The sequence below is a fragment of the Manis javanica genome, chromosome 10, assembly GCF_040802235.1.
Source record: "Manis javanica isolate MJ-LG chromosome 10, MJ_LKY, whole genome shotgun sequence".
NCBI classification, from domain to species: Eukaryota; Metazoa; Chordata; class Mammalia; order Pholidota; family Manidae; genus Manis; species Manis javanica.
In genome coordinates this window covers 14,968,197-14,981,296 of record NC_133165.1, presented here as the reverse complement: position 1 = coordinate 14,981,296, position 13,100 = coordinate 14,968,197, and the positions used below count along the sequence as shown (strand labels likewise).

Sequence of the window (13,100 nt, the reverse complement as noted above, 5' to 3'; positions counted from 1 at the left end):
AGAACAAAAATCTGAGATGTGCTTGATATTTAGCAGGGTTGACTGTAAAGTTTATGCCCACTTGCTAAAATATCAACTGGAAGATATGGGTGCTCTGATAAAGGTCAGGAATTCTACTGGATGAGAACAGCAATATGAAGCAGTATGAAGACATACTGATACATTGGAACATTTCTGAAGAAATCATTCAAATCATTTAAGGAATGGCTAAAATCAGGCTATTTTGTAGGTTAAAATATCTTCTTGACTTTCTCTGCTAAACTGAAACTCACAGAAACTATTCCAAACCCTTTCCTGTTTACAAGTCAAGCATTTATATTCTCATTATATTGGGATTTCAAGGAGTAAAAACTATCAAGCTTATCAAATAATATGAAAACAGATTCACCCTTCAATACATTTAGAATAGCACTTACTGCTTAAGACTTTATTACCCACAAAGTAATAAGTCTAAAACTGTCTTTACAAGAAAATGAAAACAATTTCTGAATGTACTTTGAATTCACATTATAAATGTAAAAATTGGTGCTGTAAATATGATATATTATATGAATGCTTTATCACATTTACAATAACAGTGAATTATTCTCTGTATTGAATTCATCTTGCCCTAATTTCTGCCAAACTTAGCAAGGAAAAAAAGTGTAAGATCCAAAGGAGTAACTTTTCTAAGGCATAAAGAATCCTAATATTTTACCTTTTCTATGTAGCTGGAACCCCAATGATAGGAAAAAATAGTATGTGTGACTTCTGGCTTGTTTCCCGAATTTGGGCATGTCACCCACAGAATGCTATAATTACCTTCATTTTTCTTGTTGAATTTGGTTTTCCGTGTGCAGCTATCTAGACATGATGGATACGCCATGAAAAATTTAGTTTCTATATTTTCTTCCTAAATATTAAGTATATAGTGGATAGCCCTACCTTTATACTTATCTTTTCTCATTTTTTACTATTGAGCCATGTTAAACTAATATATTGTTTGTGTAGTCTTTAAGATATATTGGTTGCTTATTTATAGAGCTATAGTGTAAACCCCAAAATATTTATGTACATCCAGAATTTTTCATTTCTAATTTCATCTGTTAAATCTATCTTCTTCACAATGGTATTAAAAATAAAGAGAAAGTTTTTTTCCCCCAAAGATGTTTCAGGGTCACAGAAACTTTATCCCTGAAGATTTAAAATAAAATAATCCTCTAAATGTAACAAATGTATTTCAAGATGAAGAGAAACGTTGGTGGAAAAAGCATACATTATAAACTAAAATTAAGGTATGGTAGGGTTTCATTTTGGAATTTTCAATCCTATAACAAAAAACATTGCAAGAAAAGCTCCTTGTTCCAGAAGTTCAAATTCAGTTTTGGCACTGCGATATTAGATTATGGAATATATGGGAAAACATAAGATCATGGGGTATAAGGGAAAACTTACATATTTACTATGTTTTTGGTTATATTTCCCATGCATATCTAATATGCCTTTTTAAAAAAATACTCAAAAGGTATCTGAGTGATTGCAAAATACAAGTGTATTTCTCATTTCCTCCTGCCCATGCAATGGGAGAGGATGCCCAAATTAGTGTTGGTTGTAACTGAAAGTTCTACTCTTCAACTCAGTGGCTGTATAAAGAAGGACATGATAATGAAGATCGCCAGCCATTGTATTGTTCACACTTATGCTCAATCTTTTATACATTTTTATCTCTGCATATGCAACTTTACCCTCTATGGTAAGATTAGTAGTTTCTTGTCCTCAAGACATAGTTAACTGCATCTTTTAAAAATCTTTTATATCTTCTATATATAATAATAATTTATATTATATATATAATTGTTATATATAAATATATATAAACAATAACATAATATACACAGCATTTAAATTAGAATATCATAATTACTTATTTATAGGTCTGTCTCCCCACCTTCCCTATCCTCATGACTTATCCTTAGTTGGGGAAATTGTGTCTGAAAGAGCTTAGGCACATATGAATCCTTCAATAACTAAGTGAAATGTTATTTAAAACAAGCATGTGGATCAACAGTAATATCCACATCTTAGTTTGAAAGTTTTGTCAAATGCTGCAATTTGTTCATGTGAATAATAATATTTATTAACAGTCACTGAGCACTTGCCATATGCTAAGCACTGGCTCAGAGCCGTGCATGTCAGATCACATTTAATCCTCATGACAGCTCTAGAAGGTAGTTACTATTATTCTCCTCATTCAAAAGAGGAGGAAACAGATGCTTAGAGAAGTCACTAGTCCACGTCTATTCAATTCCAGAGCCCAAGTTCATAACACTTTTCCCTGAGTCTGTTCAACATTACTTAGTCGATAATTCAGTTTACCCCTGAACTCTATGAAAGTCCAGGGCACTTCTGGTGAATTAGTAAATACTATTATAACTCCTGGGGCCATAGTATAAAATGTTTCATTTAGTTATGCTAAGTTCACTTAACTTCTGTATAGTAAATTATTTCTAGAGTCTAAGTTGTGCAAAACTATTTTCTTCTTAAATGTACTCACATACATTAGGTTATTTGTATTAAATACTGTTTACTTCCTTCCAGTCATTCTTCCCTAAAAGCATCCTTCACTTAAGAGATGTGGGAATGCCTACAGGGAACATCTAAAAATCACACATTCTCAAGTACCTTAATTCAAGTTATTCAAAACCATTAAATTTTCTCTGAACAGGCCATTCTCTTCCTATAGCCCTGGGCTATTTTACAGGTTGGTCCTGTTGCTTAGAGGATTTTTATTTATCTGCTTAAAAAATACCTTACCCATTGTTTAATACCCAGATCAAATGTCACCTGCTCTGTGAAGACATTCTTGAATTTTTCATCACTTTCTCAAGCAGATTTAGTGGCTCCTTTTTTTGTGACTGTATTGCCCTGTACACATTTTTTCAGCATTTACGCATTATTGGCATGTGAACCTCTGACACTAACAATAAACTCCTCAGTTGAAGGGGGATGTCTATCTTTGTGTGCCAAAAATCTTTCAAGGAGTCTAACATAATAAATAGTCCATAAATATAAAGTCTTAGAAATTCTTAACAATTTACTTTTGCAATAAGAATGCAAATATACTATGAAACTAAACATTAAATACATGAAACAATCATTTGATATTTAATATTAGTTTGTATTCTAGTCATCAGGGTTTTTATATAATATCAATTTCTATTTCATTCAGAATTATTCATGAACAGCTGCCTCTCAGGACTAAAGTGAAAAATAACAATTTCTTCATAGTAATCCAGAAGATGGGATTATAATTATCCTTGAGCTCATACTCCACATAAACCCCTGTTCTGAGAACATCTGAAAGACCACTGATAAAAATACATTTGTATATAAATATTAAATAGAGCATAAGTATCCTCATGCTCAAAACCTAGATATAAATGGGTAATAATCCCTAGTTTGAATTTTAATGCTTAGGATTTGTCAGTTCCTTTACAATGAAGTGTCCCACTTTCTACTCTACAAAATATTAAAAACTTTATTAATTTTTAAAAGTTCATTTTCTTCAAAATTTCTCAAAATTGAAATCATGTCATAAGCCTTACTAATCTTCAATGGATATTATCATCATTTGGCTTACTTATGTCAGTAGAGCTTATTTGAGTAACAGCTAACAGAAGCTTACAGCTAATTTTAAAAAGACTTAAAGCAGGTTTTTCTACCAATACTTTATGCTGTTACATGCAGAGACTCTTAAAAATGTATATGCAGAACTAAGGCATTAGAGAACTAAAAAAAACGTATGCTCCTAATAAAAATCTTAAAGGTTCAAGTACATCCAGTTTACACGTCAAGATACGTTTAATTGCCAATTAGTAGTCTCCTATGCTGGCATCTAAAGACATGCATTTCAGAGAGGGGTGGGGAGGAAAAGAGATAGAGAGAGAAAGAGAATAAGAGAGGGGTTGTGGGGGACTGGATGACAATATTAAATTTCAAATGGACATCTAGACCAGGACTGTCAGGCACCATAATAAAACTGAACTTGATGAGCCATAGATTCAGTGGTAATAAAAAAGCGTGTTTATGTATATGCACACAAATACACATAATAATCCAGTTGCACTGAAGAACATTATTTTTCTATAATTCAAATGTGTCCTTTGTAACTGACTTCGAGTCAGTTGAGTCATGAGTGAAGACAAGGAGCTTGATGCTGATGTCAAAAGCATAGTGAAGCTTGAATCTTTTGTCAATACCTTATTAGATGATGTTTTTTATTTTTTATAAATTTCAGCTTCATTGAGGTATAATTGACATATAAAACTGTAAGAATCCTTTCTCAATACTGTACCTTTTCATCCAAGGCCTTGTGGTGCTCAAACAAAGATTTCAGCGCCTTGAGAACCTCGACTTCGCTGGACACTCCCGAGGGGGACTGGGCTTGCCGTTTCACCACAGTCATTCTTAGTGACCTTTCATGTCGTGACACAAGGCATTCCAAGTGCTCCAGTAAAAGCTATTGGGTTTAACAGAAAATGTAATTATCTTACGAATAAAGTCACTAACACTTACAAATGACTTCTGCCTTAAAAAGTTGCTGGCTTACATGCTAGCTAGTGATAACTTCAGTTTACTACAAGTAACAGGAACAGAAGCACACACCTGAATCTACACCAGGGTTCAAAAAATGTATTAAAAGTAAATTACATTTCAATTATATTACAAGTTCCTGCATTAAAAAAATAATGTAACGTTTGTTTATTATTTTAGAAAATGCAGTAATTTAATTATTTGTAGAAATAGAATATGGCATGATATTGTGATCCAATAGGGTGATTATTAAAGAAGATTATACAATGCATGATGACTTTAAGAGTACAGTATTAAAAGTCAAAATTAATTTCATTTACATTTGATCATTTGAAATTTGAATTGAAGGAAATGAGCATAATCATCATGTTCTTTTAAATGTGTCTATAGTGATAATCATGTTATATAGTGATTAGAGTGATAATGAAAATCAGATTTTTATAATGATTATAGTGATAATCACTATTTTACTCACAATTAGTTCTTAGATTACACAATAGAAAAATATACGCAACCTAACTGGAATATAGTAACTGAGATTTGTATCTTTTATTGCAAATAAAAGACGTTAAAGGGCATAATTTTTAAACTACCGACTCCGGAACTCTTATTTGCCCAGAGCAGCCCCTGGGGCCATGAGAGAGGTCTAGGGAATGTCTCCTGAACAATGCTTCAGTCTATTGCAGACTCTATGCTCTGACTTTTCTGAGAGAAATTTTGGTTTTAAATGTTTTGTGAGTTGTGGTTCCACCTTTCTTTTATTTTATAAGGGAGTTCCACCACTGAAAACTAAGATAGATACATGGGGGAAAAAAACCCTGCTAGTTATTGGTTATTAAAGTTTTACAGGTAAGAGCAACACATTTGTAGAACATTTTGTAGGAGGGATTTTTCAGAAGGATAGTGAAAAACAAACTAAAAAATGTCTTTGCAAAATAAAGCAGAAGTTATTCAAACAAAAAAGGAAAAACAGTTATACTGGGGTGAAAAGAAAGAAAGAAAATAATTTCAGGCTTTTTCCTAAAGCATATACTGTGAGGAACATTTTTGGTTTCCACTGTGAAACTGTTAGATTCAGTGTCACATTTTAGTATCACGTTTCTTATGCTTAATATGTTAATTTCTCCACAGTCACTGTCATTAGTTATGGTTCAATGTGTCAGGAAACTTTGCCATTCACTGCACAAAAGAACACAAATACATAAGATCCTAAAGTTATAGAGATCAGTAGATAAGAAATCATATTTCAGGATCTAAATAATATGAATAGTTCTTTGGTATGAAGATAACAATATTTTTAAAAAGCTTTCCTTTTATTTATCAATCTCTGATTTTATTCATCATATTCTACACTGTTGAATTCTACAGATATGAACTTGCACTGGTGAACTCCAGCGTGTTTCACATAGGTTATGGGGCTTTATGAACTGCACTGTGTCTGTTTCTCCAACATCATCTGGTGTTAGTGTTTCTCCGGGAAACCAGGATTTTACCACACCAGCCTACTTTCAGTCCCTCAGTGTGCCAAATCTCTGCATATATTACACCCTCTGTCTGAATACTCCTCATTGGGCCAGCTCTTTCTCATCTTTAAGTCTCAGTTTAAATATTTTCCTCTCAAAGAAATATTTGCTCTCTACTTTGTTAAGCAGGTCTCTCCTCTTCCCAGCTTCCATAATTCTTTAGTCTCTTGTTTCATTTCTTCATAACAAATCATGCTGTGTAATTTCTTAAAATTAGTCTCACTTAATTACATTCTATTTCTTTATTTGAATGTAAACTCCATGATGGTAGGTATCATGTCTTCGATCTTCTTTACCTTCTCTGTATTTGAGTATTGGCTTAGTTCTTGACATCCAAAGGTATGCAATAAATATTTGTTGAATGAATAGAAAACAATAAGCAATGTAAATTTTCCAGTGCACATTCTGGCCTATATCAAAGCTAAATCTATGGTCATGGTTAATTGGTATTATTTCCTAAATGCTTATCTAATCAACATTGTTATATACATGTATGCTTTAAATAGATAAAAGAATAAGGAAACAAGCTTCATAATAAAATGAAATCTGGTATCTCTAATGACAAATTAGAAATGCCTTGATTTATACAGTAACTTACTACTTGAGTATCAATATTGATTCTATAGTCCTGTGTAGGAAACAGAAATGCAAAAAATACAATTATCACCCTCTAGAAAAGAAAAAAATATACAAGTATTATTCTGAAGCTATAAAGGACATTTGTTGTTAGAGACTGCCTAAATCTTTTGATCACAATCTGCATTTGGCAAGTTCCTCATACCGTTAATCACATGCACTTTCCCAACATAGAGTACAAAAAGCTACAATTCTGTCTTTTATGTCACACAGGTTGTATTAATTATACAACCATGCAAGAAATGAGCCATATGAAAAGTTCTAAGCCATATAAATAGTTGGTGAAGGCATCTATTTTGCTCAATGGGAAGTGGCAAGGAATCGTGATTTTATTCTGAAAAGGAGAAATAATCCCCTTACCAACTTTGCACTGAGGTTCTGAAATTTTGTCCTGAAAGCTCAGGATACAGCCTATTTTTGCTAAGAATTTCTTAATACCCCTTCAAAACCACTGTCTGCTTAAACAAGCTAGATAGTTAATTCTGTTATCTGCAACAAAAAATGCTGTCACTCACATCACTGGGCTTTATCGCTACCTTTCCTTGTAATAGCTCCTCACAAACTATGCCCATTTGCCACACCTGGGGTCACTCTTCACTGTTCTTTAAATTTGTTAACAACTAAGTCATTGTCACTTTCCAGCCATTGTCACTACTCCAGCCATAATTCTTGGTGATTTTTATTAATCATTTATATGATTTCTCCAGAATGCTAACTTCCAAATTTTAGGCCTTGTATATCCTAAAGGTCTCAATTTCCACCCTGTTTCAGTAACTTCCACTCATGGTTTCACTATCGATTCTACTGTTTTCAATAGGTGCACCTCTTTCATAATTCCACTTTTTATCATGCACTCACAAATCATTAGAGTTCACTTACTTGAATGCTAGAACTCTAAAAATATTTGCACCCTAAATCTCTTTACCATCAGAATTTGTTACTGCCTCTCACCATATTCATACTCTCACTTTCTCCTTACCCATCTTAACATTTATAGTTGTCTTTTAAATGAGTCTTTTCCATGTTCCTCAGACTTTGAGAATGACTATTTTCCACTACATCCCTGCTACCATCTGAGCCCAAGACCCACTGTCTCCCCTGAATTACTGTGGTAGCTTCTTCAGGTCCTCCTGCTTCATCCTTTCAGACCATCGGGCTGTTCTCAAAACACCAAGTTACCATGTGAGTTAGGTCCTCTGCTCAAATCTTTAGTGTCTTCTCACTTAGCTCAAATAATAATAGTGAATGTGAAAGTCCAGAAATTTCTTGGTTATAGGGTAGGCACTGAAGATTTATGTTGTTGAAAGTGGAGAATTTGTCTGTTCCATAACTATATTCTTTGTGATAAGAGCAACACCATTAAGATATATATTAGTAAAAAGAAAGCCCAGAACCTGCAAAGTCCCCAAAACAGCTGTTCTTCATAGATAAGGATGAAAAGCAAGAGATTCTGGTCCTACAGTGGACTCTCGATTTCCCATGGATGAGAGAGTCCTGCCATGGCAGAGGCTAAGTAATGTGTGCAATCACCTGAGATAAAGTCAGTGTAGTTACCATAACAGGCAGAATCATTTGATCCATTGGAATCCTGTATGGTAACTGAGCCTTACCAGGCCAATAAGGACCAGGTTGTATCAATAAAATAACAATAAAAACTATGTCTAGGGGACTGAATCCTTTCTAAGTCACCTGATAAAGTATCTTGACTTTCTCCAAATCATACACCTGAGTCACTTTACAGTTGGAGATTTCTTCAAATTAAGGTGATGTTGGATATTGCTGAGAAGCAAAACAAAACAAAAACTCTGTGCTAATGCCACAAGTAGCTGTTATTCTGTATCCTGATATATTGTGTTATGTTATATCATACTGGTATATTACATAGCATTGTGTTATACTGTTATGTTATATTGTATTATACTATGTTATATCATAGAGTACTGTTTTATAATACAGTATTATATTGTATAATTTGTTTTATTATTATACCAAATACCACAAGTAGCTATAAGTAGCTGCTCTTTCTTCTACCCATCTGATGACTTGAAAAAAAAGAGCCCAATTTCTTTGATACTCCTTCAATCTGAATGGGCCTGGGAATATTTGACCAACACAGTATGGTGTAAGCTGCAGTTTGTGATTTTTGAGCCTCACTCTTAAAAGGCAGTGCAGTGTCCATCTGATCACTGGAACACCTGCTCTTAGACCCCTGAGCCACCATATAAAAAGTCTGACTCCTCTGAGACCACAGAGCCAGAGAGGCTGCATGCAGCCTCTCAGATGTAGAGTCCCAATTGAGCCTGCCTGTCCATCAGCCATTCCAGCCCAAGTGTCAGCCATGAGAGTGATGGCATGATCTCAAGCAGATCTTTCATCCTCCAGATATTTGAGTTGCCCTAACAAATGGTATGCAAAAATTGGCCCTTACCAGCTTGTGAGAGTGGATTGTTGATTTTCAGGAGTTTTGTGAGCTGCTGGTTAGTCACTGTTATGCTTAAATTATATAAACTTATAAGTAAATAAAAAAATATATTTTTAAATAGCAAAATTTCAAAATGTATCACCTCCTATTATTTTTCTATCCCCTGAGCTTGTTAACATCTATCATATCTAAATGGTAGAAATACCATATTAATGATGCATGACTGTGCATCTTTGCCCAAGTCTGCATTTAGTGTCATCATGTTGTTAGCTTAAAATTATCCACACTGGGAATACTCATGCCATAGAGATTGCCAAACACTGTATAGATTAGTGCATTTTACCTTTTTCTGAGAAAAGAAATAATTTACCATCACATCACTGTCATTAGCCATCAAGCCATCCCAGCTAATAGCCTAAACATTAAGGAGCAGAGAAGGGCCATCACCACTATGACCTTTCTGAATCCTTGACCCATAAAATTTATGAGTACAGTAAAATTTTTGTACTATTAAATTTTGGGATGGTTTTCTAATGAAGCAATAGCTAATCAGAAAATCTTCCCTAAAAGGATCTTATATGGGAAGAATACTGAGGAAAAGAGAATACAAATTTCTTGGATACTAGCCCTTGGCTAGGACTAATTCTTTCATACCCCCTGTTGTAGAAGCTTTCAATAATCTGAAAGACAAAATGATTTGCCTTATGGATATTATTCTACTTATCTTGCTACCATAACATTTGCTTGGTGGGCATAAAAAGTAGTGATCTTGGTTCAGGGTTAGGAGTTATTCATTGGCCTGACAAAATGGGCTTCTCATCCTCAAGGTTGATAGGTTAATGCCAGTTGAATGACCAAGTTACCAGCTGCAGCCATCGACCTTGAACCCCTGACATGACAGAGCGCACCTAGAGACCAGCTAGTCACCTGTAAGCAAGCAGATTATATAAAATCCCTTCCATCAAGTAGGAGGCCGCTATATTTTCTCACTGTAATGAAGTTTTTCTGGATATGTATTTGCCTTCTCTAATGGCTATTCTGCTAAGAGCAATGCCATTTGTGGCTTACAGTCTTGTTTTCATACACAACATTATTTCTGACCAAAAAACTTATTTTACAGTAAAAGAGTAATGCAATTGTCTGGGGCTTCCAGCCTTGGTTTTATCATACTATCACATCATTCAGAAGCCACTGGGACTTAGAGAAGGGTTAAATGGCCCCAGGAAGAGTCTTTTCAAATTTAAGTTGGGAGATCACACATCACTAGGTTGGGATTCTATAACCCTGATATTAGTATATACTCAGAATTAGTAATGAAAGTCAAGTACAGTTTCTTTCTTAGAATACATATGGGTCCAGGAATCAAGGTTTAGAATTAGAATTTGTAATTGCCAGTAGGACTTTGTGACCCATTAGAGAAGAGGATCTTTCTTTTTCTGTTGTATAATGTATATTAGCTTATTACCCCTTTTTGTTGTTATGTTTTTGTCTTTTTACTCTATTTCATGTTGGCTTTGTTAACTCTGATTGTAGTCCATAGGTTATAGACTATTAAGATAGGATTGAGATGGAACGAAAGAATGTACACACTGAAGAATCCTAGACATGCACCTGGATGTAATACCCAGAGATTATGGACCTCCTTTTTTGAGAAAAGGTGATTTGTTTTTGTTTAAGAAGTACAGCTGTGTTGGTGGGATACATGTCAGTATTGCAGCTGTTAAGGATTTTAATGTGGCAAGGATGAAGTAAAAGTAGGGTTAGGGTAGAGACTTGGCATTTGTGATTGTCAAAAATCTTTTGAACATACCCTGCATATTTGATAGTTCGCCACATTCTGAATACTACCTTCTCAACATAGGACACAAGAAACATTTCTCAGGGACACACAACCACTAGGTGACAGACGTGACTTAAGTCAGCCAACCAAAGCTCCCGGCGCAGGAGAGATTCCGGCGCTCTGGGCATGGGAACCCATTTTGCTGGTGCAGGTAGAACAAAGGCTCCATTTTTTCTGTGTCAGTAGTGCAAGAATTACAAGGTTAAGAAGCGTGGTCCTAGAAATTGCTCCTGGAAGCTCATTTTGGAGATTCCTTGTATACCTTAATTAATGTCTTCTTGATAACAACAACTAAACTACTATTTTGTGCAACTAGGAACTCTTATCTATCTAATAATAAAACTAAATGTGTTTTTATTAATATAAAACATGCCTTAAGGGCTTAACAATTTAACTTCTACTTACTACCTAGGTAAATATTCCATATAATATATACTTAGTACCTATTTGTTGAGGTAATCATAAATGTGAATTATTTAGCTGAGAGAACATGGCCAAAAATGCTCTAACCTAGCATGTATCTATGTATTTTAAGTTTACAAATGAAAATAAAGGGGAACCCCTCTAAAATACCACTAACAATCTACTAATTGACACTTTGCTGGGAGCCACACTTTAGTCTAATATTTAATAAACCTTGCAGAAGGCACCCCCTTTAGTATACTCAAAGAATTCCAGGGGCTTTGTAAATGGTCAATTAATCCTATGTTGAAATTCATTTTAAACAACCACAGTCTACATATGTACACACATTAATATTACATATCAGATGTCCATACCCACATATTACATCATTGGAAAGTTTTGAACTAAATTTCTAAAAACTATACATCTTCTTGATAGATCTGAATTCAACATCATCTTGTATGTTATTATTTTCAATCACAAGTGCCATTCAAGTATAAATACATTCTGTCCTGTAGATTAATTTGGCTGCTATAGTATGGTCACATAACACTACACTAATATCTGAAAATGAAAACCTTCAAATTAGTTGCTTTCCTGCCTAGTCCAGTCAACATTCTTCACTCTAAATACCATTCACAATGTCTTGTGTTTCTCATGGGTATGCTTGAGTCTCCCATTGAAAGAGCTGCTGGGAGGGCATGTGTCCTGTTATACTCACTCTTGTGTTTATCACATCTGATCATAGCACTTTAATAAATACATGTATCTGCACCCATGCACACATGTGTACCTTCACCTGATCTGAACTGCTAGTCTTCCTTTTCTCGGTTGGACTGTACTTTCTACTAATTGAGGGGATACATTTGGAGGGATTTTATTAACTTCCGTAGACAAAGATTTATCAAGAATCAGAAGCTCTTCTTAGTAATGGAAGGTGTATGTATTTGGATATTTACTTATGAAATTCCTTTGGCTTAAAACAAAAGTAAGGACATAGTAAAGAATGTTTCAAATTAACTCATAATTTGCAGAACAATTAAGTCTTTTAGTTTATGACCCATGATATGAAATTAAAGCGTTATTGTTTATAACTGACATAAGACTAGCCATTGAAACCATGACTCCTTTATCTAAGACATGCCATAGTTATATTCCAAAACATTGTCAATAAATTAGCTGTAGTTTGAGATCTTCAGCCACAAAAAACAGTTGAAACACCTTCAAAACAAAAATTCTTCACTCTGATATTAAGAGATGGTAACTATGTTAATATTTCTGGTTTTTCTTTACCTTTTCATTGATTAATTGCACCAAAACATGGTTCATTTTAGTAATCAACTTGAGTACGTTAAAATAATAGCAGGAATAAGTTATTTTCTATAAATATAATTTGCCTAAGTATAGAGAGGTTTTAGGAATAACAAATTTTGTTTAGTCCTTTTTTTTTACATTTTTATCAGGGTAGAAATACTAAATTATATTTCTTGAATACTTCTTAAATATCCACCACAATTTTTGAAATTTTTATCTTAGCATAATCATAACATTAGGATGATTTTATTTGGATGTCTTTAATTACTCAAAGCAGATGGATATAAGAACAACTCTAATGGTTACTTAGATTTCTTTCATCCATTCAGATATTTGGACTGGGGACTAGGTGTTTCAGTAGCAACAAAGTGACAAATGGCTATAACCT

The 13,100-nt window shown here is 34.0% G+C and overlaps 1 protein-coding gene across 29 annotated transcripts in view; it reads right to left on the bottom strand.

Annotated features, from left to right (window-relative positions):
* Nucleotides 1–13,100, bottom strand: part of PPFIA2 (PTPRF interacting protein alpha 2) — a 493,962-nt gene that overhangs the window by 182,855 nt on the left and 298,007 nt on the right. For all 29 annotated transcript variants that reach the window (XM_073214786.1, XM_073214785.1, XM_073214788.1 and 26 more), the window contains one exon: nt 4,334–4,498. In XM_073214786.1, coding sequence (XP_073070887.1) covers nt 4,334–4,498 — 165 coding nt within the window. The remainder of the gene's footprint in view (nt 1–4,333; nt 4,499–13,100) is intronic.